The sequence below is a fragment of the Stegastes partitus genome, unplaced genomic scaffold (assembly GCF_000690725.1).
Source record: "Stegastes partitus isolate 25-593 unplaced genomic scaffold, Stegastes_partitus-1.0.2 Scaffold1016, whole genome shotgun sequence".
Lineage (NCBI taxonomy): Eukaryota > Metazoa > Chordata > Actinopteri > Pomacentridae > Stegastes > Stegastes partitus.
This window is the reverse complement of record NW_007578747.1, coordinates 116,835-144,703: the sequence shown is the minus strand read 5'-3', so window position 1 is coordinate 144,703 and position 27,869 is coordinate 116,835. Positions and strand designations below refer to the sequence as shown.

The 27,869-nt window shown below is 39.3% G+C and overlaps 1 protein-coding gene across 1 annotated transcript; it reads left to right on the top strand.

Annotated features, from left to right (window-relative positions):
• The first annotated feature begins 260 nt into the window (after positions 1–260).
• gosr1 (golgi SNAP receptor complex member 1) lies at positions 261–26,721 on the top strand. The gene is made up of 9 exons (XM_008295033.1): positions 261–320; positions 1,407–1,518; positions 3,077–3,164; positions 3,653–3,760; positions 4,001–4,092; positions 9,103–9,177; positions 20,518–20,547; positions 25,630–25,712; positions 26,017–26,721. The coding sequence occupies exons 1-9, from the start codon at positions 287–289 to the stop codon at positions 26,139–26,141; spliced, it is 747 nt and encodes a 248-aa protein (XP_008293255.1). The 5' UTR covers positions 261–286; the 3' UTR covers positions 26,142–26,721.
• Positions 26,722–27,869: the final 1,148 nt, after the last annotated feature.

Below are 27,869 nucleotides of genomic sequence, written 5' to 3'. Positions count from 1 at the left end.
GAATGTGATTTCTGATTCTGTACATATATCTGGGACTTTACATGAGTCAGTCAGAACTAAAGAAGTTCCCTGAAGGTTGCCTAAGATTGAAGCTCTAAGGATAAATGTATAACATCTTGCTGTAGTTGTTAAAAGCTGTTGGAGCTATGCTCTCGGTTATGCTGTTAATGCTATTGAGACTGTCATGCCTGAGAGGCTCAGCTGAGGGCGATAAAACTCCTGTAGTCTGACAATTTGCTGACACGTGACAAAACCCGGAAGTTAGTGACGTCGCAGAACAACAAAGATGGCAGGGATAGGAAGCAGCAACTATTGGGAAGGTAAGGAGACAACATTTGACTCAGTTCACAGTAAATTGTATTTACAGTAACATATAGTACTATATTCATAACGCCAGTAGTTAATTTGCCGCTGTCATGGCGCGTTTTGCTCGTACAGCCACGTTTAATACACGTCTCTACAACAACTAGTTAGCTTCTAGCAAGCTAGCTAGCTAGCCAGCTAGCATGCCGCCTTGCAACTTAAGTTACCGTTATTACTTAAGCTGTTGAATCTGTGTCGCTGCTCTAAACTGCTTATCAACGAATTGTGTCAGCCATGACGTTCATTAAATGACAATGAACAGATATATATTCCTATTTTTTTTCCCTCGGTTAATGTAATGTTGAAGTTGGTTAGCTCATTCAGCACAAGCGTTGCTGTTACAGCGTTGCTCTGGCTTTCACAACAAACTGACACGAGCTGTTATTGACGTAATTTGGTCTTTTGGTTAAGTTGAAGTATCAATACCACACTTTAAAAAGAAATACTGTTGTTTTCAGTCCAGCTGTCAAAGTATTACTGAAGTCGAAATGCAAATTACGATTATACGATATTGGGAAAAATAAATGACATTGTGATGTTTTGTTTTTCTGTGATATATCTCGCGATATAAAAAGATACAGGAATTTTCATCAGATGACCTCAGCACCTTTATTTGAAAAGAATTAGTCATTCGAGTGCACCTATACCATAGATAATAATAAGAAAGAAAAATAAAAAAGCCTCTTGGAACATTTCCTGTATGGTTTAACCCAGCAAAAGCATCCAAGATATGTATATTTTTTTGGTGTAATGGAAGGCCTTCAGATCTGGCTTTACGCTCATATTACAAAGCTTTGTGGTGCTGATTTAAATCATCAAATGAAGCAGTGATGGTAACAACTGCAAGACACTGCTGACATAGGTAAAGGTCCCAAATAAATGTATAGGAGGATTTTCCACTGTCGTGTAGTAGAGTTGAAATATGAAGGAACATAAAATTAAAATCCTCAAAGTTGCAGTTATTAAATGCAGTACTCGAGTGAATGTACTTTCCACAACTGATTGTTAAAATGCTTTGCCTGGGTTGTGTGCTTTTCTTACAGATCTGCGAAAGCAGGCTAGACAGTTGGAGAACGAACTTGACCTGAAGTTGGTGTCCTTCAGTAAACTGTGCACCAGCTACAGCAGCTCCAGGGATGGACGTCGAGGAGACACGTAAGTCTTTCAATACACCTGCAGAATTAATAGCCACTTAAGGAAAAAGTCTCTCCAGATTCTGAGCAGAAAATCGATGAGTAGCGGTAGTAATGCAGACTAGTAGTTTGCTAGTTTGAGACTACATGGTTAATAATCTACTCTGAGTAAACTTGACAACTAGGACACAAGTCCTTTGATATGCTGGTCGAAATAGTAATTTTAGAGTTGTCGCAATCAGTCGCTAAATCCATTATTCAATCAGCAGAAAACCACTGCTATTTTCTTAATTGTTTAAATTTGATAAAAAATTGCTAAAAAAAGAAGTAAAGATTTGCTCTTTTTCTCTGTCATACTTGAGAAAGAACTCAATATTTTGGATTTTGCGTTAATGGTCAGATATAACAAGGAATTTTACCACACCCACTTGGGTTCTAGAAAACTATAATATAATTTGTCAACTAACTTTCGACAGTTCAAAGATCAAATTAATTATCAGGAAAATACTTTGCAGATTAATCAATGATGAAAATAACTGTTACTTGCAGTCCTACATTATTTAGGTTCCTGTCAATTTATGTTAGTGAGTTGACTAATACTACCCTCATACTAACATAAGGGGAATGTCTGTGATAGAGTATATTCTTGATTTTGTGTGAATAAGAAATGGCTGTATGTCAGAGGGTGTTCTCTGGTAACAATGTCAAAAATTATCCTAATATTTATTTAACACTTTTAGGTGGCAAATGTGGCCTAAATTATAGTCATCTAAAGGCCCTTAGATTTGCTTGCCAGCACAGGAAAGGTTGGCTGCAGGAAGGAAGTGTCCATGAACAATACATTGAGTCCAACCAATTCTAAGGGTGTTGCTCACAAGCTACAAAAATCTAGGAGGGAGGCAAAAAAAAGGAGGACTTCTCTATTGAAATGTATTATTATAACACACAAGTTCATCTTTGTTTTTTTTCATGGCTTAAGCCACTTGTTGTGAACTGTAAGGGTTAAACCTTGAAACCCAGCACACTTTTAAATTTTGATTCTTGACAATAATTGGACGGGAAACATAATATACAAAAACGTTTTTCAAGTGATTCTGTCAAGAGGCTATCGATGCATCCAGTAGACCGTCACCAGCTATTAACCAATAGCTACCCATGTAATTTGATCTATATGTCCTGTTTAACATCTGTGTATAAAGGGAGGAGTTTATGTTTCCAAAGGGAGTGTCTTAAGTCAAGCCTCCTTTGATTCCCATACAGATGGTGTTAAAATAGTCCTTAATTCTGGACTATTTCGAGTATTTTCTAATTCAGTATTTGTTTTCCTTTGCACTGACCTCAAACTTTAAGTGTTTTTGCACAGTTTGTACTGTTTGAATTTATGTGAACATGATTCTTCACACAACCGTGAATCCTTTAGTATCATGTTTAGATATTTAACTTCAGCAGTGTATTTTGTATTCAGTGAAAAAAACTCGTCAATAATTTGTGTATCTTTAAGTATATAAACACGGATGAAATCTATGACACAAGACAAGCAGCTTTCTAATTGGTCTTTATTCCTGGTTTTCCCCTTCAAGGTCGGACACCACCCCGCTGCTGAACAACTCTACCCAGGACAGGATGTTTGACACCATGTCAGTGGAGATTGAACAACTGCTGGCCAAAGTAAGTAAATCCTGTTTGGCCAGTGGCCCGTGAACGGCCAGCAAAAAGGACAACACTAGATTTATTCCAAGGCTCTTGTCTTTCATCAAGAAAAGAGCAAACCGCAGAGTCCACTTCTCCACATGATTTGCAGTTCAACAAAGAAATGTAAGATTTAGAATTTTTTGTTGACTGACTCTGGAAACAGCAAGAGATCCTAACAGGACAGTAGAATTTAGGAGTATAATTTCTAAAGTACAACAGATGTTAAAATCGATGGCGGCATTATAATGGTGTGCAGTAGTGACCACAAAAGGGCACAAATGTATTTATCTTCATGATGTCTTATATGATTTGGCTGTTTGACTGTTCTGAAGTGTACATCTCCCAGTTGAAATATGTTGTATGTGTTATTCATTATCATATTTCCCAACTGGACCACAATCTCCTCGTTTACCTGGTGTCTTCCATCTGTCCATCTGCTCATTTCCTTTCCATCTTTCTCTCAGCTGACTGCAGTGAACGACAAGATGGCAGAGTACACCAACGCCCCGGGAACAGCTTCTCTCAACGCTGCACTCATGCACACGCTCCAAAGACACAGAGACATCCTACAGGTTTGCCCTCTTTTTCCTCATCATTTTTTTTTCTCTTTTCTTCTTGCTCATCTGTTCTCTGCACACTTGCTGTATTCTCCTGCACAGTTTTGTTTACTTTCAATGAATTCTGTTGGGGAACTTTGCTCAGTTCATGGATTAATTGAATCAAGAACACAACAACCATTTTATTGCGCACATACATGGCTCATTTACTGTTTGCTAATTTTCCGCCCCTTCGTCTTTTTTTCTCCCGCTCAGGACTATACACATGAATTCCACAAAACCAAAGGCAACTTCCTGGCCATCCGAGAAAGGGAAGACCTTCTAGGTTCTGTCAGGAAAGACATTGAGTAAGTATCCTGTCACCGCACTTTATAATTCATTTGCCTGTGCAGCCAATATCTCAGCATGTGTCCCAGTTGTACAGTTACTCGCGCTGTAAGTTAATTTCCAATGCACACACTGTGTTTCATTGGACGTAAGTGGTGGCCTCTTATAGTCTTCCTGACATGAAACCATAGAGGTTACTGCATACAAAACAAATAATGTTCTCATGTGATGTATTGCTTGTGATTTGATCTTAGTGGGTGTTCAGGAAGAAACACTGCCAAGCATTATTCACGACGCTCCCATGTTATAGAACTTGCTCCTTAGAGGGATAGTTGAACCTTGACTTTCACTTGGCATGCTGTCGAAAAATGTAAATCCTAAGAAGATTCATAGCCTCTTTGGCCTTGTATTGAGAAAGTGTGTCCTCTCTTCGGATTGGCTCAGTTGTGAGTGAGTGTATTGAAATGAGATGGAGGCTCCCCCGGACCATGACTCTTGTGGGTTTTTTTGTAATGGCTTATTGATCTTTAAGACGCAGCAGTGAGCATACGGTGAGCACTGCAGGATTCTTATTGATCCCACTCCATCCATCTAGAATGCAGAGAGTCTGCAGAGGCCTCATATACTCAAGCACGTTCAGTAGGCCCATAGCCACTTTTTTGTACATTAGGAATACAGATATGTAAGTCTTTCTTTCACACATTTTCTAATTTAAAGACATCCATTCATCCATTATCTCTACACCTTAATCCTCACCAGGGTCATGGGGGGCTGGAGTCTATCCCAGCTGACTTAGGGTGAAGGCAGGGGACACCCTGGACAGGTCACCAGTCTATCACAGGGCTACACTTAGAGACAACCAAGCACACTCACATTCACACCTATGGAGAATTTAGAATCATCAATTAACCTCAACATGTTTTTGGACCTTGTGGGAGGAAGCCGAAGAACCTGGAGTGAACTCATGCTGCACGGGCAGAATATGCAAACTCCACACAGAAAGGTGTGAACTGGCGACTTTCTTGCTGCAAGGCAACAGTGCTAACCACCGTACCACCTTGCAGCCCAATTTAAAGACATATAGTGCTCATGATAAATTCTTAGGCGTCACATTATCAAGGACTTCAGTTCTTTCAGTTTTCATCAGTTTTAACTGGAAAAATGTTGCAGCAGTGAAATCATAGACCAACTTGTATACATAGCAGTTTGGACATACACAGGTTGTCCTCAGGTTTTCTATAGAGAATGCAGAGCTAGTTGGCTTGCTCAGTTGCACAGCTCACAATCTTGGATGTAATTTTGAGGTAATAGAATATACAAACAACTCATACTTTAGCTGTTCACATCACCACAGCTTTAAATGTGTCCCTTTTAACTGTGTTGCTACATCCAAGAACATATGCACCCAGAAACTTGATGAAGTTAGTACACATACAGCGACACATGCACTGAAAGTAGCAGAAGTAACCCTCTGCAGAACCTTTACCCACACCGACTAAAGTGTCTGTTTGGACCAATAAATGCTGTTGCTGTTGTGATTTGTAGGATTATTATAGTGACAGAGGTCCCATTAACACCAAATTGAAGAAATGCTTTTGTACAATCACTCATTTCTGCAGACTGAGTTGAAGAGGAAAGCTGCCCTTCCCCTCAACAGTTTTCTATATGTGTAAAACAGACAAAGTGTAATTGTTCTTTGTGACAGTGCCTCATGTATGATACAACAGATAATCACATCTTTTTTTTTTAACCTGTTTAAAATTATTTATATCAACGCACTACCAAGCCATTATGATCTAATGATAATTGGAAGTCACACGGCACATGAGCAATTACATTTTAACTGTGTATGTATTCAGATAGTAACATCCCATGAGGTCAGCATTACATAGAGCAGTTCACTCATTTAATCGCATTGCTAAGGAGTGTCACTGGCCCTACATCAGCTGATGAATCTAATGCATAAAAATGAGCCAGTGTTGTTGACCCAGTGCTCAGCCTAATCATGACTAATGTGCCCAGGGGCTGCTAATGAGGAAACCATCTGAGCTTTCAGGTAGGGGAATTACAACTGCTGCTGTTATGGCACAGTGCAATGAAATGTCGAGTCATGCTTTACATGAAATAATTTCTTTTGAAAAGCAATTTGCCCTCAACCTCCCCTGTAGATCTTTGCTCATGGGCACGGGAAAGCAAAAAGGTAGAACTCATAAAAGCAGCCATATTCTCGACAGCTGGAGGGCTTGTTTTGCAATCTGTATGAGCTGAACTGCCTTTCAGCTTATGAGGAATAGGATAACTGTGCGCTATCTTGACCACTAACACTAACATTTTTCGTCTGATCTCGGGGCATGCAGAGAAAATCAATAATCAATTTTATCCAGGTTTACTCAGCAGTGTTGCCTGAAACATTTTATAATTGTATGGAAAAAAAATCTAAATAACAAAAATCTTTTTACCATATCACAGAAGCAGCAGCACAATGTTTTGACTGCTTGGTTTTTTATTTTCTTTTTATCAAACTAAAATTGGTGATGTGTTTATAGTAAGAGCAGCCAAGGTAAAAACCTACATTATAGCAAAAGCATAATTATGTTAATAATTATTGGGACAGAGTTAAGTTTTTTTTTTTTTTTTTAAATGTAAGACATTGCAGGTTAAATTGTGTTTGTAAAGGTAAATGTTAAAATTAATTTGTGAGATTTTTAGGCTTTCATGGCACTGATGGACATTGTTGCTGCAGCTGAGCCTTTTGTCAGATAGAGGGCAGTAGAGATCTTGGTTGGTGTAAACCTGTCCGGGACACTGTTCACTGTAGATTGTGTGTATCAGGGTTCATGACGATGCATACATGCAGAAATCCATACTGGTTAAAAGAAATAGTGCACGCTATCTCATTTATGCAAGCATGCAAATGAGCAATATGAGATTTTATCAAGTACTGTATCAGTATCTTGCAGTGTGCTTGAAGACTCCGTCAGCAAAACAAGCACACACAGACACACACCTCTTTTGTGCAGCTGTGCCATTGATAATAACAGCATGGAGTAGAGCTGAGCTCAGACCCAACACTCCCTCTGCTCCTGCTTTGATTCTAAATGTCAGCAACAAAAATGACAGCTAGCCTGTGATTTACATTGGTGCCCTTTTAAAAAGCCTTGCTGGAGTGATGAAGCTAGCTGTCAGTAGAGGCAATTCTAGCCCTACAAAGGCATCAGCTCTGCTGCTGTGGTGGCCAGCCTGGGCTCAAGGCAGACACTCAGCAGTGTGCTCTGTGTGCACTATATACTGTATATAGATTTTTTTTCCATTCATTGACTTTGGATGGCGCACTCGGGATGAAGTAGGCACATTTATTCTTGGATTGCTTTCCGTTAGCGGGGTGGGGTAGGATGTTTATGTTATATGTGCGTGCATACTCTCACGCTTCACAGTTCTCCCTCCTCTCCTGCTCTTTATCTCATTCTTGCCCAACAGGAGGGTGGGGCTGTGGTAAATGACTGGAAACCCAGGAGGGCACATGCTAGTCAGCTCTTCAGGGATGCTGATAGCTAGAGTTGCATCAAGCAAAAGAGAATGGGTGTGATGTATTTGTTCTCTCATTGGTATAACAGTTCATTAATTAACTTTGACTGCTTTGCTACCACACAGTTTAGTAGTAGAGAACATTGTTTCATTTATTGTCCTTTATTAACCTAATATTGTTTGGTGCTATCAATATTTGAATTCAATCAGTGGCCTCTTACATATATAATGATTAGAGTACAAAGAGAATTGTAAGCCATAGTGACTCCCACCTATAACTGTGAACCCTGTATGTAATTAGGCACCCATTCACCAGACTGTCTGGTGATACAAGAATTTGAAACAATGTATTTATTTTTTTTACACTGTAACGCAAATCATTAAATGGCCCATTCCTTACATCAGTGACTCTATCCTTTTCTCTTTATACTTTTACTGCAACTAAAATGTTTATATGGTACTTGGCAGATGGTTGTGTACATGGTGGGCTGGAGGAATGAAGAGCCAAGAGAAAGACAGGGGGAGAGAGAGATTTATGACTTCAGACTGACACAGTGATGCAGGTTTACCTGTGTTGGGGTTGTATCTGTATGTCAGCCGCTTTAGCTGACCATTCTTCACGACCCTTCTCTCCACCAGAGTTGAATGCGAGTTGGACATTCCCTGATTTGGCGACCTGACTTTGTTGTTCAGAATGAAAAAAAACCCAAAACTTTTCCATCAGGGATTCATAGCAGGGGAGAACTAGGCTGGTGTTCTGTATGTGTGAAAAAGTAACTGCCAACACATTGTGGTGCTCAATGTGCTCTGTTAAGTTACAGCAAACCGAAAATTTCCTGCTTTGGCTTCACATCAAAAGCTTTAGATTGGTGTATTGCAAGAAGGCTTTTACTGTGAAGCAGGTAAAACATGCTACTGTTTGCTAAAAGATGGTTGACACAGCAGCTACGCCAATGCATTTTTTGCAGTGGATCAGATTAGTTGTTGTAAGGAACAGCTGTAGGCCGCAGTGTTTGCAGTATGTGTGAACCAACAAAGCTCCACCACACCTTTAAGGAGAGCAACACCTTTTTACCTCGCCAGCAGGGCCCTTTCCAAACCAGCCAACCATTTTCACCCTGTGATCTTCTGTCTGTGGAGGTGAAAAGGGTGGTGGTAGCAAAAAGCTGCCGAATAATTCTGATGCCTACTCAGCAAAACACACGAGATTTGTTATTGTCAGACATAGTGGAAAAACTACAGTTGATGGTCAGGCTCAAGACTGTCAAGTGTTAGTTAAGCATCTCCTTGACTGTTAAAATCTTGTTTATTTGCTCATTGATCACAGTTTTTGACTTGGACGAACATGAATGACTTGAATGCAGAAAATTCCATTTCACTCACTGTTTTTAAATGTTGTTTCACATCATACAAAAAGCTATTTCTGCAACAAAACTTGCTTCAATTTGTTCATTTCGTTAAAGCGATGGCATTATTTATTCACCAGTGTATCTGCTTTTTTTCAGGACATACAAGAGTGGTTCTGGTGTCAACAACAGAAGAACAGAGCTGTTTTTAAAGGAGCATGAGCACCTGAGAAAGTAAGCTCCCAGCACCTTTCTTTGCCATATCTCAAAAACTGACAGCAATCAGGAATCTATCATTGTAATTCACTCAGCGGATTTTAAGAATAGTTTCAAATTAATGTTAATTTTTCAACAACAGCAGTTCGAAATAGAATAAAGTAGCCATTTTCCCAGACCTGTACAGTCTTTGCTGGTGGAGAAATAGCCACACCTTCTCAGGAATCTAAACTGGGATAACTCATCTTAATGATGCAGCATAGGCATTTGGAATAACACTGCAAATCACTGATGCTGCTGATACTTGCTTTTTAAACTCTGGAACCCTTTGGCATTTTATCTCTTTAAGCTTTTACTGTAACAGAAGGGAATATATTTTTTGGATTCATTAATCTAATGTTTTATGTATAATTTAGGATAGACAAAATGTAGATTGCAATTTGGTGTTTTACTGGTTTGTTGAGACAAAACTTTGTGCCTCATTTGGTCTAACGCTCTGTTAAAGCTGTGGAGGTTCAGATGTGATTGTATGGGGAGTTATATTTTGTTGTTGTGTGACATATTGCTGATCTGATATCTGAAACTTAAACACGTTTTCTGCTGCTCGGTTACATAACTTTGGATACTAAAGCTGTTGAAAGTTCTGCATACTTTTTCTATGACATATTAGGTCAAATCATGAGCTCCAGCAACCTCATTAGTGCCCTACTATCATTTGGCTGAGTCTCAAGCACTGCAGAACAGCATGTGGGAGCAAAGTTTGTGAAATCTGTGTGTGTGTACCTGTGTGTGAGAGGTGTGAGATGCACCCTGTATGGAAAGTAAAATTGAATGTCAGCAGGACAAACACATACACAAATAAACCATACAGGAGCTGTTCACATTGCCCAGACGTCAGTAACCCATTTGATAATTTGGACATAACTGACAACTACAAAACATTCTGTGTATTTTTTTCTGTGTCTACATTGTTGTTTTCTATCTTGAGTTCTCAGAAGAATAATGGCTCAATTAGTCCCTATCAAAAACCTCTCACTTCATTAAAGAACAGGTTTTACCTGCTCCAAACCTAAAATGTATGAGTTCATTTATACAATGAAAAGGGAATTTATGGAATTACTCATATACAGGGAGTGAACTCAGCAACACGTACAGCTTTAAAATATAATCCGATCCAGTAAAGTGACATTGCAGTTCACTAGCAATTTCATTATTTATTTATTTATTTATTTATTTTTGTGTCACCATATTAATCAACTAGAATCTCTTGCCAAAGTTCCAGGATTTATCCGTGTCTACTTTGGATGACTATATAAGGATCAATATACACAGAACTGTCAAGGTAATGTGTCTGGTTTTGCAAGCTTCCAAATTAAAATGAGTTTTATAAACAACTCAATAGTAATATAAAGCAGCCTAACAAAGAGTAGGTTTTGGCATTTCTGTGGACACGTGAGTGATACAATACACATGTCAGTGGTGTAGCACTTCTCCACTAAGCCATAGGTGATGTTAACACACCAAGGTATACAGCAATGTGCAAGCAAAGACAGGGAGGAAGAAGGAGGCATAGATGTAAATACTGCTAAATTTATAATACTTTACATTGTGGCTTTGTATGTGTTTTATGGAGAAGGAAATGCATTCATCATGTTTGTTAGAGCGTGACCTGTTTTGTTGAGTAGCACTGAATAAATGAAATACAGCTATTTTTGTGTTCACAAGAAATGTCACAGGTCGTATTTTAAATGAATTTCCTTATGGTTAATTGCAGCAGAGTTCTGTCGGTGTAGCGTCATGACGGTTTTCAAGAGTCACATTGGTACTTCACTCTATGTCAGCCTTCATTGCGATTCTCACTGTGGCTCCAGTAGAAGTGATCCAGGTTAACGCCGCCATGGATTCTTGAGCTGAAGCCGAGAGAATAATTCAGCAGCTCGAAAAATTCAGTCATGCGATTAATAATGTCTGTTGTGTATTGTTGTCTGAGTGAAGAAAGGACGATTTTCAATGACGATTTATTCAAAATGGCTCCAAATGGCCAAGCTGAATACTTTCGATAACATAATCTTTGACATGTAAAACGAGAACAGGGATGGGTCGTGACACATTGTGTAGAACATCCTCTGACTTGCTGTTCCCAGCAGTCAAACTCTTCTGCTAATCCAGCACAATTGATCAGGATGTCGATAATGGAATTATCTTATTAAACCACAACCCATATTATAGGGCTTCCCCCGAACATTGGCCAAGATGGGAGAAGAAAGAGGAGATTGGAGATGAGGATTGAGTTACGCTTGATTGATCCTATTAGAGCCATAAAACAGGAAAGAAGGCCTGAAGAGAAAAGGGAGAAAATGTGTTAGTGACCAGAGCAATGGTGTTAAGACTCAGTGAAGGCAGCGCACACATATTCAATAAAGATGAGAGTTTAAGTAAAAATGCTCTTTATCTTCTATTTCCCGATCCCTCACAGTCAGTAATGCTCTCTTTTTCAAAAGGCTGTTCTAAGGACATGTAGTATGAACAATGAGGTGCCCTTCATGTGAACCTGCATTTGATTTTTTCGATATGCTTTTTAATTTAATATTCACACCATTTCATAGAGAGCTACTTGTCATTTTGCACCTCGGCTTGTGATAAATCCCTGTCGTGCCTTTAGCTTTTCACCATCAGCATGTCAGCCTGTAGGGGTCAATCATGTAATGTATGGTAAGTATACAGTTGCATAAGTAGTGAATGAGGCGTTGTGTAGTGACTGTGTCTGATTCTACAATAAATTGACAAGCGATGATACCAGCTTTGCCAAACCGATCAGCTACGACTAATCACCTTGCAACCAAAAAAGCAAGCACGTCTTTTCCACTTAGTCTACAAATTACTGCAGTGGGTGGAGTACTTGCAAGTCTGCATTGATTCTTAAGAGAACCAAATGAGACGGACATGCATGGATACATTTCTGAGATAGCCTCCTCTCTAGTATTTGCTGGGAGTGTTTGAGCTGTGTGTAGTTCCAGATCAGTCAGACCTTTCTCCATAATAGCTTTGAGAGCTGTTGTTGCAGAGCTGTCACTGACACTTAATACTTTAGCAAGAGCTGGTAATGGTGTTTGTCAAGTGTACCGTGATTCTGTTTGGCTATTAGAGCTACGACACTAAACAAAAAATATAAACACAACATGCAAATAGTCTTCTTGTCTGATTTAGAGAAAAAGTTCCTAATCTAATTTGTATTCTTATGTTTAGAAAATGGCTGAGTTGTCCACAAAAGCTGTTTAACTGGTAACAAATTTGACCATTGAATTAATCCAAACCCTAGTTAAATGTGACTTTGAAGGACAATGATCAAATAGAGTGACAAGAACACAAACACGCCTTTGACCAGTGGCTATAAAAGCCCACCTTCAAAATGCAGCTTTTTTCAAATGACACAATACCTCAGTTGACAAGCAAAAGATGAGAACAGGGTGTTGGCATGTTGGATGCTGGAATATCAATCAGGACCGTAGCCGTGCAGTTGAATGTCCACAACTCTATCGTTTGTCGTCTTGTCAGGCAGTCTGCCATGTGATGCTGTGGATGGACGTGTATATGAATGTAATGTCAGGAGATCCTGTCCCTCAAAATATCTGCCAACTTTAACAAGCTGTTTAGGTATAACGAGACAACCTTCCACAAGCAGCACCAGCAACCTCAATAACTCTGTGCATTGCAGATGTGTGGCACAGCATGATATAAATGGTGGACGCTCTTTACTGGCCTGTGATTTATTTATTTTTTGGTGCTTAACCCCACTTTTAAACTACCTGTTCACATTTCCGAAATAGTACGACTAATAGATGTAGTGAGTTAGAACAACAAGAACTTAATTTCTTATGTCGAAAAGAATAAATTGAATATTACATGCTACGTTGTTTATTTTTGTTCAGTATATAAATGCTGCTGATCTTTCTGACTCTGTTTGCTGTTTCCCCCCTATCTCCATCTCTTTCCCCCATCCTTGTATATCTGTTTTTCCCATCACTCTCAGTCACAAGATTAGTCTTCATGAATAAACTAGAGGGAGGGAGAGGCAGGTCCATTAAAAGTTCATCTCTAATGGTAGTGGTCACTCTGATAAGGACTTCCTGTCAAACAAAAGATTTTTTTTTTTGGACACAGAAATAGGGTTAGTGTGAAGCAAGCAAATTTACACCTCACAATGACACACATTTACCTGAATGTTATGGAGTGTATTTGCTGTCTGTGTTTATTTGCCACAAACAGGGAAGTTCAAAATTTACCTGGAAGTTCAGTTTTAGCTTTAGTGTTGTTTCAGAGGCTCATTTTTATGGAGTCTGTTATCCCAGAACTGAATGACTCCATTCTTTAAGGCTACCAACAAAATCTGCATCCCTCAAACCCCATCAACTAAAACCTTTCCATTCATTCTGCGTACAAGTGGATTCCAGCCTGCCTGAGTGTACAAATGTGTGTGAGCCCTATTTCGTCATGCTCATAAGAATTACATGTGGGTGCCAGATCCCTGTTTTATTTGCTTGCATATAAAGTTTAAAGCCTTTGTTTGCAATCACGACGCATCCAAAAGTGCTCAAAGCCTTTTAAGCTTAAAAAGCTTGAACACCTTTTGGAAACAATCCATTTCGTGTCGTTTTTAGTAAATTTTGGCTATTGTGAGACTGCCCCATCTCCCTATCTCCTTCTCATTTCACAGTGGCCACCTGCTACATTCTGTTTTTCTTTCTTTGTCTGTCTCTCTCTGTCCTACCTGCTTTTAGTGTACCTGCCTTGGTGCCCATTTTAAGTTTGATCTGAGCTTCCAGTTCCCTGATATGCTAATGTAATCAGTGGAGAAGAGCTCTGAGGAATCATGGTAAAGTGCTGCCCTCGTCTCTCTGGCACACCAAAGCTAAAGAGAGTCTAGTTCAGAAGCACTTCAGAAAGTTTAGAGGTTTAGCCAACAAGCATATCAAAGTGTGTATGTGTGTGTGTGTGTGTGTGTGGGCAAATGTTGGTCAGTTGATTAATGCGCTTTCCACCTAAGCACATAAGATAAAGACCCAACACCTAAATGAAAGTTTTCGAGTGCATTAGCCACAATCCCTGACTTGCTCTCACATAACAGCCCATTATGATCTATCACAAGTGCATTTTCATCTGAAGACATTATCAAGTATAAGGTTGTTTACCATTTATTGCTGCACTGTGAGAGACCGCTCCTTTTCCCGATTCCAGTGGGTTTGACGTGTTTCGCTCAACAACAACGTTGAGCAGTAGTTAATAGTTCTTGTTACCTCACTGTCTGTTCTGCTAACTATTGGGTTTTTGATTGTCTGAATGGAGCTGCACCACTGAATTGTTTTGGAGCTCTGTCTTGCTGTCTGCTAACACTGGCACACAATTGATCAGCATGATTAGAATCAGAATGGCGGGCGATAAAAGGTTTTCTATGTGCCTGGCTTCTGAAATGCCCAGTGTGAATGCTGGCGCCACTTTCAGAGGTGTCTGCTTTTTTTCTTTCCAATTCAGTTATTCATTTCAGGTCTTTATCACAGTCCCACTTTTGCCAGCCTCTATGTGGTTGTAGCCTTCCATGTGTGTTTTTGGCATCTCAGTGGTCAAGATTTCCTTGGTGATGATTGGAGCTATGCATTCCACTTGACCATGACGGTAACTGAATAACAGCATTGCCGTAAAGATAGTTCTTGCAGTGTGGAAGTTGTGTTGAGCATTTAGCAGGAGATTTTGAATCAGCTTTTAGCTTTGATTTGTGTCCACCTTTCCTCTTTGCTGATGCAGTTTGTGCTGAGCAACTGTTGCCAAGATTTGCAAGACTATTTCCTCGGCACAGTAATTAATGTTTCAGTTTGCTGGGCTGGTTCTGTTAGTTGTCTCATATTGTTCTGAAAGCCAACCTGACAGAGCATTACTCAGATAAAGATGCTGTGAGGAAAATTTCTTACAGAATACCACTTAAATTGTCACACAGTTGATGAATAGATAAGAAGAGACAATGTAAGATGTCGTTTCGTTCATCTATTCATCTTTGTGTTCATCTAGGCTTTGAGTGATACCTGCAGAACGCTGCCAATGCAGGTATCATTTTTTTTTGTAGTTTGAATAAGAAATGGACGCATGTGCGAGCAGATGGCAGTCTGTCTGATTCTTGCATGAATGTGAAGAGAGCAAAGAAGCATTTGGACAATGTGAGTTGATTCATCATAATGGAAAAGGCAATTAGGTGGAAGCTAATGAGTAATTTAATGACTGCAGCAAAACACAACTGACCAGGGAAACCGGAAGGAGCCCACTCTATGCTGACACCACAAAGTACCCCATATACATAAATGTGATGGCACAATCAACCTCACCGCTATAGCTGCGGACTGATGACAGAGGGAACAAAGCATAAATCTTTTGCCCTCGTGTTATCATAAAAACTCCATGAATCAAGACTCATCTCGGCTCCCACACTCCCCTTTTCTCTTCATCTGATGATTTATAAGAACGCTGTCAGCAGACAGTTAAAGGGTTAGATTACTCTATCAGTCGTTTGTCTGTCCACCATGATGCTTTTACTTCCATCATTTAAGACCAGTGTTATGTGGCTGTCTGGCCTTCACCTGACTACATTCTTCTTAAGTTGTTTTTTAAATGGCGTCCTGTGTCAGACATGCAGCCGTTGTTAGGGCACTAATAGAACGAATGTAACTGATAATCAATAAAGAATTCAAGAGATTTTTAAAGTGGCTGTCAGCTGTTTTCAAGTCTGAAGAATAGAGTTTATAGCTGGCCTTCTTTTTTGGTTTGTTTTTAGGACTGCAGGGTCCCATCCCCACTGCGCATCACAACTACTCACTTGCCTTATTCTCTATTGCACCCACCTGCTCCCACAATCCATTTGTGCCAAGACTTGCATGCCAGCCTTCATTCTAAACTTGTTGCCCGTTACCATTTCACCGAATAATTAGATTCCCACAAATGATTCAGTTTTGGTTGAGCAAGACACTGTTATGGTATTACAACTGCCAAAAAGCAGTTTGAAGCTTTTGTGGGGAGCTATGAACCAACAACAGAAGGCTGTCCAGCCCACACTGTGACTGTGCATTACACGGTTATGCGGTTGGCCGTGGCCACATTCAGTCTGGGAAATGGAACCAATGCTGCCAGTGTCTGCTGCATGTCTTAAGGGAAATGTGACTCATCTGTTCTCGTGCAGACCTTTGGTGAAGAAGTCCCTCGCAGTGTCAGGGGCAACACTCATGGGGTTATCTAAGCAGCGCGTCAGTGTCCCTGTACCTGGCAGTCCCTCCTACACTCTTGTAATCCTGAATACTGAATATAGACCAAAATGAAAACTAACTGCAGGAAGAAGTCAGAGAATTCAGTTCATATATACAGGGCATTTACAAAAGTGAAATTCATATAAACTGGACGAATGAGGTAGAGATTTGTGAAGATTGGATATATAGCAAGGGTTATTCCCTTGCCCATCAGCAGAAAGAATGACGTTTAAGGTCATTAGCAAAATCAATCTCACCGTGACCTGGAAAAAATCACTTGTGTAGCCCACAATCAAATTTAACAAGAGCCTCTTCATGGTATTTATTGGTTTTGCAGTTATAACACTAACATGATTTATTTTTTAAGCTCTGTATTCTTCTTTTCTAATTGTAAAAAAACAACAACTTTCTCTTCTTTTGAAGTGATTAAGTCCGCCCTAAAATTTATCATTTTTGAAAAACTGAATCTTTGAAGCTGCTTGGAAGGCTTCACAGCAGCTCTTGGATGAAAAATTGTTATCTCAGCATGCACACTTGGCAACAATGCATGTGCATATGCAAAACCTTGAGATGTTTTTCACCGCTTTTAAAAAGAAAACAGCTGCAGGGCACAGGGGGGTCAGCCCATTAGAGGCATGAAGACCAACACACTCATCCATCTTTCTATGTAAGTTTACTATGTGATAAAACGAATAAAAATAACAATGCCTGCTTCATTATTCTATTTTTACATTAAACTATGAAATAAAAGATGTGCCATTGTCCCAAAATATATAAAAGTCTAATATTTAGGAAATCAGTGAAGAAAATTTCATTTAGGACTTTGGCACGTCATTGTAGGAAAAGCATAGATGAAAACAATAAATTACTAATGATTAGTGACTTATGGGTATACTCTTAGTAACACGAGTGCTTTTATGTTCATGATGAGTCATAATGTCAGAATAAAGCGCCCTTGTTGCCACCACCTGTGCTTGCTGGTGGGACGTCCTGCAGTTTGCTTATCAGCTCTGCACTGATATAGAGGATGCCATCAGATATTTGATGATTAAGGCCTACTCCCATGTGCATGCATTGGTCAATACATGTGACGGTTTGACACCTTCAGACCATCACTACTGGGTAAAAAGTCTGCTGATGTGCAGGTGGAAGCAGCACTTGTGTTGGATTACAAACTATCTTACAGAGAGATGACAGTATGTCTGGCTGCTGCTCCTCTGATTCCACATTGAGCAGCACTCCACAGGGAACTGCTTCATCACCCTTTATTTCCACCCTGTGTTCGTCTAACTTTAGGTATAGATCACAGTCGGTTCTTTAGAAATTCTCAGATGACACTGCTGTTGTGGGCTGTATCAGGGAAGAACAGGAGGAAAGAGGACAGTTCTGTGCATTAGTGCAAGTTTGTTTATCTACAGCTTAACATCATAAAGAAAAAAGAAATATTCATTGATTACAGGAGGTGGAGGAGGTTATTTAGGACTGCAGATATGAGTTTCCATGGATGGCAAACTTTAGAGGCAGAAGAATACAGAAGCAAACAGGGCCTAGGTCGACTTCGTCTGCTGAGGAGGCTCAGGTGCTTCAATGTCTGCAGGACTGTGTTGCACATGTTTTATCACTCCATGGTGGTCATTGTGATGTTTTATGCATTTGTGTGCTTGGGAAGAAGTGTGAATGCAGATGATGCCAACAGATTTTACAAACTGATTTACGAAGGTTTATGTCGGTTTGTGTTTTTGGAGTTGAATCAGAGACTCTGGGGGTTTTTTTCTGAAAGAGGGATACTCAAGAAACTTCTGAACATTGTGCCAGTGTTTCTCACTCCATGCATTCCTCCCTTGTGGGACTTTAGAGTGCACACAGCAAGAAACGTATTGGTGCAGGACTGAATGCCACAGGAAATCTTTTCTGTCTGTGGCATAATTACTCTACTTAAACTGATATGTGCAATGTGAAAATCACAGCATTGTTGTTTTTGTAGTGCAAAGTATTAAATGTTGTTTTGATATTTTACAATTATTCACCTTGATGTAGTTACTGTAGGGATTTAGTGTAACGTATTCTTTCTCTGATTATGTTATGACACAATCATTTCCTGCAGGATTAATAGAAGCCTTCTCTGCTGGAATATGCGCTCCTTTATATTTTAACATGATGCCATATGTTGTTGTAAATCCCGTCAACAATATGTAATACATGGGTTCATTAATTGCATGGTATCGGCTTTACTTCAAAAACTGTGTTCCAGTTAAGAAATCCAGAAGAGTTACCTGGGGAGTAAGGTAGCACATTCACACACAGCTTGGTTTTGTCTCAGCTGGTCCCTCAGTTTGAAACAGCCTCCTGCTTGTCCAAAAAGAGAGCTACTAGTGGAAGTGGTAAAATATCTTCACTCATTGGAAACATACACAGAACTGTGGCTTGGACTTGGGTGTTTCAGCATTACGATTGAGCATCAAAAGGATGGGTTTTGGCCTGAGGTTAAAAATGTCCATCTATTTGTCTTGAGTTGATCAATCTAAACGATAAATGTTCCAGATGATTGGGGTAGGGGAAGGGTTTGTTTAGGAAAGTGGTGCATAGAAATCTTTGAGAGACCTTTCCTGCATCTTCAGTAACTTTTTTTTTTGGGGGGGAGTTTATAAGAATGCTAAGAGTTCAGCTGAAACCACAAATTGAACACATAGTTGAGGATATGGACCCCTTGAATGGATGCTGAAATACAATCTGCAGTTTTGTTTGTTTGGTTTGCTTTAGTTCTCGGGAACATTATCCAAATTGATTCCAATTAGAGAATAAACCGCTGAGAGCTTTGTTGTTTATGAGCAACCTGAGACACAAAACTAGTGTTACAACATAAGGGGATTGTGTGAGTGTGTGTGTCCGTGTGTAGCTGTGTGCCTTCCAATATTCTCTGTAGGACGAAAGCAAGCATCTGACACTGCCTCTTTGATGTAGCTCTGCAGAAGATTAGGCTCCAGGCTCTGTGAGGTTGAATTCTCTCTAGGTTTGCTAAGTCCAGACTCATCCATGAGGAGCGAATGAACTACAGTAAACAAAGTGCTTAACAGTTATGCTGTTTAATGCAAAGGATTAGCAGAAATTAACAATGTCCTAGATTAACCAGTAGTCATTTTACTTCACTTGCTTGTTTTATCCTTAGTATGGGTCCTACATTTAATACAAATTATGGGAGTGATTGCCACCTGTGCAATCTATCATCTATCATAACCAAGCTCATAATGTTAAGGTTTTAGTATGATTGGATATGTTAGTGTACTGGATCGCAATTGTATAAAAGATGTTACTAACACAACTACTAGAAACACATCTGAATATAATACAACCCGGTCACACCACCAGTGACTATGAAAAAGTGCTATATTATATAATCAAATTTACACTTTCCTAAATGTGTCACCAAACTTTGTAAAGAAAAATGTTTCATCAGGAATGTTGTTTACCTGAAATTGCCTAAAATTCTGTGCCCAAAAACCCAAACTGGCACAATTTAAAAACTTACTACACATATTTATGCAGACTTTATCTTGCTTGGATCAATTAGCAAAAAAAAAGCACAGCACCAAGCAGCACATATGCAGAGTCATGGCCTCACTGAATATTCAATATTCATAACAAACTATGTTGGTTAGTCACTATGTGGGAGTGGAAAAGACTGCTCTGAATAAGAAAAAGAAAATAGAGTCCCAAATAACATAAAGGTGAATTCAGCTCGGTGGCATCGAGTAGCGTGATCAAAATTCTTGACCAGTGAGCTTTCTATTGATTACTGCCAACCAGAAACTGGTACAGATTTCTGTCATTTCATTCCAAGAGTTTAAGAGTTCAGGAATACAGGAGTTTAGTTTCAATATAATAATTTAAATATGCACATAGCACACACTGTACTTAAAATACATATGTGCAAGTGTGTGCAAGAATATTTTGATATACTGCATATGTGTAATTTCTTAAAAACCATTGCATATTTTTTTGCTGCACTGTCTCATGCCAATAACTAACCAGTTTTTCTCTTTGTCTGTCCTCCCCTTCCTCTACTCCCTGTCTATAGCTCGGACCGACTGATGGATGACACAATAAGGTAAGATCTGCATACTGTCTTTCACACGTGGGAAGACATATATTTGAATATGCGACAGCCCCTACCCCCTTCTCTGCTTTCTAATTTACCTGCTGAATGCAACAAAAACCGTTATTGTTTCTGACAAAACTGACATGAACATGGCCTGAATATGTCAAGCCCAACAAGTCATGTTAAGCTTGAGCTGGGCACCTGCAAAATGTCACCACTAATGCCATAAAAATAAAACAAACAAAAGAAAAAAACAAGACTGGCCTGCAGGCAGCTAATCAAAAACCTGGATACTGTTATGATCGAGCATACAGTGATGTGAATAACCAGGTATTTTATGTTCCATGTAATTTCCATAACTTGAATGTAATCAAAAATGAAGACTCAAAATCAGGATGCATGTGTACGTATAAACACACTCATAGAAAGTTAGTTTCCAATCAAAGCTGTTTTACTGTTGCAGTTAGTCCAACACTCCTAACCATGGTTGATTAATTATTCCAAAATTAATCCAGAAAATTAATTAATTTATTGGTGAATGTGTTTACACATGTCTGCACCTTAATTTTTTTCCCCTTGAAGTAGTACTTTCTTTTTTTTTTTTCTTTTTTTTTTCCCGTTGTGGACCTTGACTTTAATGAACCTTTCAATGCCATTGCTCCTTGTGTGTACTGATGATTCAGCGGGGGAGTTTGATGCACAGCAAAGCCTTGGAAGTGTGCCAGCTGCTGGTCACATAATATCATTTGTGTGTAAAATGAAGAGGGCTGTCTCCTGCACAGCCCTGAATCTCCTGAATAACTCCTCCCACTTCGCTGATTTATTGCTTTCATCCATCTCCCGCTACTCCCCGCTGCTTTCTCTCCTTTCCCTCCCACACAAAGTCCAAATATCTTGCTTAGACTTCAACCTCCCTCCTTCATCGCCTTTCCGCCATTTTCAATTGTTTCATCTCGTAAAATACTGGTCCTCTGGGACGAGCTAGAACAGCGGGCTGTTTGAAGAATTTTGCTACTCAAATGCTGTGTAAATTCTCTCTACCTTTTGTTTCCTTTTCCCCTTCTTGAACTTTGTTTTTATGTACATTTAAGTGTTATGCATTCAAATCAACGAGCTGTGGTTTTTCTCATGGGCCTATGAGTGAAGCGGGGGAATGTGATGGGAAAAGGAGGTTTACAGTTTTGGTAAATATGCTGTTTTCATTGATATGTCACTGTGCTAAGGCAATGTGACTTAGTACTTTTAAAGGTGTTTCCAGGAGACTACAAAGAGGCCTGTTCATTTAGTCACTTTTCTTCTCATTTTAGAGCTATATTTAGAACAAAACAGTTGCGAGTGTAATTATATACCACTTGGTTCCCCCTGAATGTTGCACTACTGGAAAGATTTCAGTGGTTTAAATGTTTTGTTATATTAAAATGAAAAGTGTCCAGTCAACTATTAATCTATTCCTGTGACAAACTTTTTGTCAACTCAGATTCTGAACTGTATTTCACTACAGAATGAAGTGTTTGAACTGTAGTTATCATGTATCACGAGCAAGCTTTGAAGATGTTCTTTCTATTTTGGAAGATTTTTTTCTTCCTGAGGTGTATCTTGTTTTACTTTCTGTAAAAGATCATTTTTTGAGGGAGGTTTCTTATCTAAATTTGTCTCAGTCTCACAGAGGGTGTCGTACAGATTGTAAAGCCCTCTGAGACAGTTTTATGATTGATCACTTTCACCTATATACATAAAACTGACTTGAACTCATGTCCCTCGACAGGTTGCCTGACAAACTTGACACATTTAATGAACAATCCCATACAAACGCGTCTTTATCCTCCAGCTCTGATTCTCATGAGCTGGTTAACATTGAGATAAAGGCTGGTCGGGGTTGCTGGAGTCAGCAAAGTGTTTCTTCCTGACTGAGGAGAACATGATCCCCAAAACACAGCTCCAGGCCAAGACTGCGGACTGTCCCCTCAGCAACCTCCACCCACAGGGGAGGCCGTGACCTCACCCACCTGTGCTCAGAACACACCTCACACTTTGCACTCACACACTGCAAATGATGCATTTGCTTGCTCAGAACCTGCATTTAATTATTTGTGCGCCACACGCTGTTTGCTTTGACCTGCCTCCTGTGGGGTTCTGTCACTCTGGGATTGGAGGAGTTGTTCCCCTGTGGGCAGTTCTTACTGTTTGTCACACTGCTGCTCAGTATGATTGTAATGCTAATTGGAGCGGCAGAAAACCTCATGTGCCACAGTCTATACCTAAACTAATCTTTTTTTACTTTCTAATTGACATGACATCTTACGGTTTTGTATGTTGTGGAAAAGTTATGTTAGACAATATGCCATAACTGAAGTAATTAAAAGTGGTTGGCACTTCTGCACCGTCTGACAAGCTTCCACTAATAATAGGATGCCTATGCAGTACGCTTTATGTGTGATATAGCAAAAAAAAACAATGAAGATAAAATGTTTAATTTCATTCAATATTGATAAATATGAACAACCTTTCTGTAGAATTTAGCAACTTCAGACAATTTTTAGGCAATAATTTTAATTGAACATACGCAAACAAATGAAATACATCGATAAATAAAAATAAAGCATAAAGCCTTTCTCATAAGGGCAACCATAGGTCCCAACTGACTGCAGCCTCCATGTCGGGAGGTCAGAAGGTGAAAAGAGACCCAGGCTGCCATGGACTCAGGAGGCCTGTATAAGCCTGTGGGGAGAGTGCAAGGGGGTTATAGTATCAAGAGATATGAAGGGCTGTTATGAGTCAGGAAGGGAGCACACTTGGGGTTTGTTCTTGCAACCAAACTTTGTGTTGACGTTATGTTCTTTCATGGCAGTGTGCATCAGATGCGTTCAATTAAAACCAGCAAATATTCTATCAAACTCTTTTTTTCTTTTGCTATTGATGAAGAGTTTAGTTAAACTTCACTTCCCCTAAAAATCCAACCTCCAGTGGTTTAGCTTTTCACCTTTGTAAGTGACATACTCCGCAACACGTTATCTCTGTTGGATGTGGTTGCAGCTTCAACAAAGCACTGTTTTGACCACAGTAGGTGTGGGCAGGGGTGAAACAGGCTTGTCACTTTTAGTTGGCGGTAGAATTCTGCTTTTCAGCAAGGTGTTAAGTTACTCTAATCTAATTTATCTGCTTTCAGTAAGCAAATCACAACCATTTAGTGACCACCGCTGCTGCTGGCACTGGTTGCAGACACTAGTTCTAATTATTTATGTAAAATCGCAGAATATGTTCAAATATTTTCGGTAGAGTTGTGCGGAGAGTGTTGTGAGGTTGTGGGAGCCGATGAGAAGGGCTCAGAGGTGGGCTCAGTAGCTGCTATTGATTCTTGTGTGAAACAGATGCCACAGAAGGCAAACAGAGCTTGAAACTTTTCCTGCCAACTGCTCAGCTGCACTTTCCTGCTCTGAAAGTTGCTGAGGCCCAAATTTGAGAGCAAGAGAGGCACAATATTGCAGCAATACTATACCTTCCGTCTACAAGCCCAACCGTCTCACACACACACTCTGTAGGCAGCCACATAAAGCTGGACGAGAACATGATAGGACGAGAGGATGTTTCAGCTCAGGATGAGTCTCCTCATTATAGCACGGATGCACTTTAAGACACTTAAATACCTGCTTTTATGTTTGCAGAAGAGGACATTAAATATTGCAAACTATGTTTCTGAGTCCCATATAATTTTACAAACTATAATAACAGCAGAGTTCTCATAATGTTATTGAGAACAGGAGCTTGTAACATCCTTTAACTAAACAGTTATGGAGTTGCAGTGGATAAACGTGTAACAAAGTTGGTTTTCAATCAGATATCAGTGAATTCATTTTCTCTTCATTTTCTTCTCGTGCCTTAAAAAGCAGTGTGTAGTTTTGGTTTCAAAAATAATCATAATACAAACTTTATTGAATTAAACATGCACTTTCCCACACTTTAGTCTAAAGGTGCGACATACGACCACAATATGGTCAGTCTCTCTCAAATCATCATATTTTTAGGACAATTTCTCCTAAACCAAATTTGCATGGATTTTTTATACCCTAAAATATGGGTCTCTGTAAAAGTATTTAGAATTTTAGCTTGATATATCAAAAATGTTCTAATGATGATGTTTTTGACTATGAATCTGCAATATTGGACAAGTAGATCAAATACTGTCTGATTATGGGTAAGTTGAATAGTCTAAAAAAACAACCTGAAGTCGTCATGAAAATTCTCATCTTAGAGGACATGTTAACAAAAAAGTTAGAATGCAGAAGTGAACTAGTGATCTTTTCTGAACCATATGTGATTGCAGGGCATGACAATACAAAACAAAGCAGTTCATTTAGTGACCGATTAAGCAGGCATGAAAAGTTGTGCCACAAAAACTCAAAGCTTGCTAGATAGCCTAATTCAAGTAGAACAGAGTTCTGGAGTTTTAAAATGGTTCTCCAAATAGAAAATATAATTTAGAAAAAAATTGGGCACATTAGTCGGCTTTGGCCTCCACTGTAGGCATAAACTGTGGTTTGGAGGAGACCTGTTTTTGCTGGATTTCTTTGAGAATTATCACTGTGCAGTATTGCAGATTCTGAAACAATGACATGGGATATTATCATCCAGAGATAGCCTCAAATTTCAGCGTGCTAATAAACATGCTGAAAGTAGGTCAAAGGGCAGTAATAGATATATCAATCTAAAATTTCACAGATACCATTTTAAATATTCATAGTTTCTGATAAAAAAAAAAAAGTTTCAAGCATTTTAGAGATTGCCAAGAAGACCCCTGATGGTGTGAGATGGAATCTGTAGTAAGATGATGGTTGGGAATTAAATGTACATCATACGACATTTTCCTTTTTCTTATTTTTTGTGCCAAAAATATATTGTTTTGTGTTCAGTTTGGATCTTTAAGCAGCACCACCTCCCTTCGTTTGAACTGGATGGAAACATCCCCTCCTGGAAGTGAATTTCCAAATCACATGTTGACCCGCAGTTCAAGACACTTTACAATACTAATAAAGACAAACAAGTGCAGTGTTGTCACTTCTTCACTCATATCTCTTTCTTTATCTCTTTCTTTAGCATTGCTATGGCGACCAAGGAGAACATGACCTCCCAAAGGGGCATGCTGAAATCCATACAGAGCAGGGTCAACACACTGGCCAGTATCCTGTGTACTGCACGTGTGCATGGTTGTGTGTGGGAGAAAGAAAAGGGTTATTGATATGAAATCGCTGCTGGTCCTTGAGAAATCAATACTCACATATTGCTTTTCTTTGAAAGCAGGCATTTGTTTTTAGGATTAATAATAGTTGTAACCTTTCAAGGTACCTAAGGTTCCTAAAAACATAGAGATGGATAAAAAGCACAGCCCATAAAGCATAAAACATACAGCTGCCCCAAGTAGTAGTATTACTGTGGTTATCAGATCCCATATTTGTGATCTCCCTTAACCTTCGACTCTCTCAGATCGTTTTCCAACTATCAACAATCTCATCCAGCGAATCAATCTTCGAAAGAGAAGGGACTCTCTCATCCTCGGCACGGTGATCGGCGTCTGCACCATTCTCCTCCTACTCTACGCTTTTCACTGAAAACCAGGCCTGGTGAAATCTGTAAAGAAGCAGGATTCATCTGCTCTTTGTAGTGGGAATCCCCCTGGAGACTGAGCTCAGTGGTTGGAGGACCCTGGAGGTTCCCGAGCAGAAGGACATTCAGTTGGTCCAGTTCTGGGACAAGAACAAATTTGGCCAACATGTTCTACTGAACCTGTAATTAGCAGTGGGACAGATGGAGGGCTGGTGGTTGGGTGTTCTTCTGCCAACAAGGGAATGGAGACCAAAAGTACAAATAAGACTAGATTTTAAAAAATATATATTGATAAACTCGCTTGGAGAGAAACTCTGTGCCGTTGAAAATGTGAAGAGACTGTGAGACTGTGATGCATTGGTTTGTTTTTTTTTCACAGGTGGAAGGATTTTTAGATGAATGGTTCTTTTTAATTGATGGAGTGGAATGGATCATTGTGGGTTGTAAAATGTGAATTAATAAATTATTCATATCATTATGTGCAAAATAAGTGTGTGACACTAGTAAGCTTTATTATTTTAAACATTTTGTTTTTCAAAAATATGTAATTTATACTCTATTAAAAAAGTGTATTGAATCTTCTAATTTCTGAATAAGTTTAATCCCCAGGATGCTGCAGCAGGACTCCCCTGGTTAGGATTATTTTACCTAATTTCTTTTTACACCAACACCAATCGGCCACAACATTAAAACTACTGACGAAGTGAATAAGAATAATCATCTCAGTAAATCAGGTCCTGGTATTCATGTGGATGTTTGACGTGCATCAAACCCAACCACCAAACACATCTCTTTGTGGTAGTGGATCGCAAAACTCCAAGTCATTTACTCGGCCTCCAAGCTCTGAAAATCCCAATTTGATTGATTTGGGATACTGGAACAAGCCTGAAACATGGAGGTTCTGAAAAACCCAAAGGATCCACTGTCTGTAATGAATTTTTATTATTTTGGGGGCATGTTATGCTTCCGAATTAGGATAGATGACAAGAAATCCCAGCATACAGGAAAGGATTCAGGCTGCTGATTGTGTTTCATGGTCAATACTACCGGGGCTTTCAGGGCTGAACTACCCGGCAACGAATCCAATAAATTGATGAATGTGAACATTGATTAATGTGTAATGTGAGCATTTGCTACTGTTCCCTTTTGTACAATGTGAATGTGTCGCATAGGCAGCTGGGAAATGTTAGACTATTTATGAAGTTAATATAACAGAGTAATAACAGTATTTTATAATCAAAATATAGAATGAAAACAATGATCGGTGGCAGACCTCTTCACACTCATATCTTCATTTCCACTTCTCTAATTTTTGAAAGCAGCAAAATGCACATTATAAAGTCAGTTTTAAAATGTTTCAAAAGAAATTTTTGGTCCTTGGCAGATTGTGTAAGTGTGTCTATGAAGAGCAACCATAGATATGTAATATGTAAAAGTATAAGGCAAAAGTGCTACTGACTGAGGATCTGTCAAGAGTTGTCAGGATCAAGTGATTGCAGTCATGACAGATTTATCAAAGTCACATGAAATAAGCATCTTGGGTGAAGTCTCTTTAAAGAGTGGTGACATGTCTTGAATAACAAGCCAGCCTGTTCTGTTGCTTTCAGTGAATTACTTTGAGGTTTCTATATGAGAAAAGTGAAAAACTAGCGCTGCTTTTATGACCATCTATCTGAGTAGTGCACCATTCTGCACATTTCTAGTGTGCCTGGCAGAGCCTGTGTACCTTCATT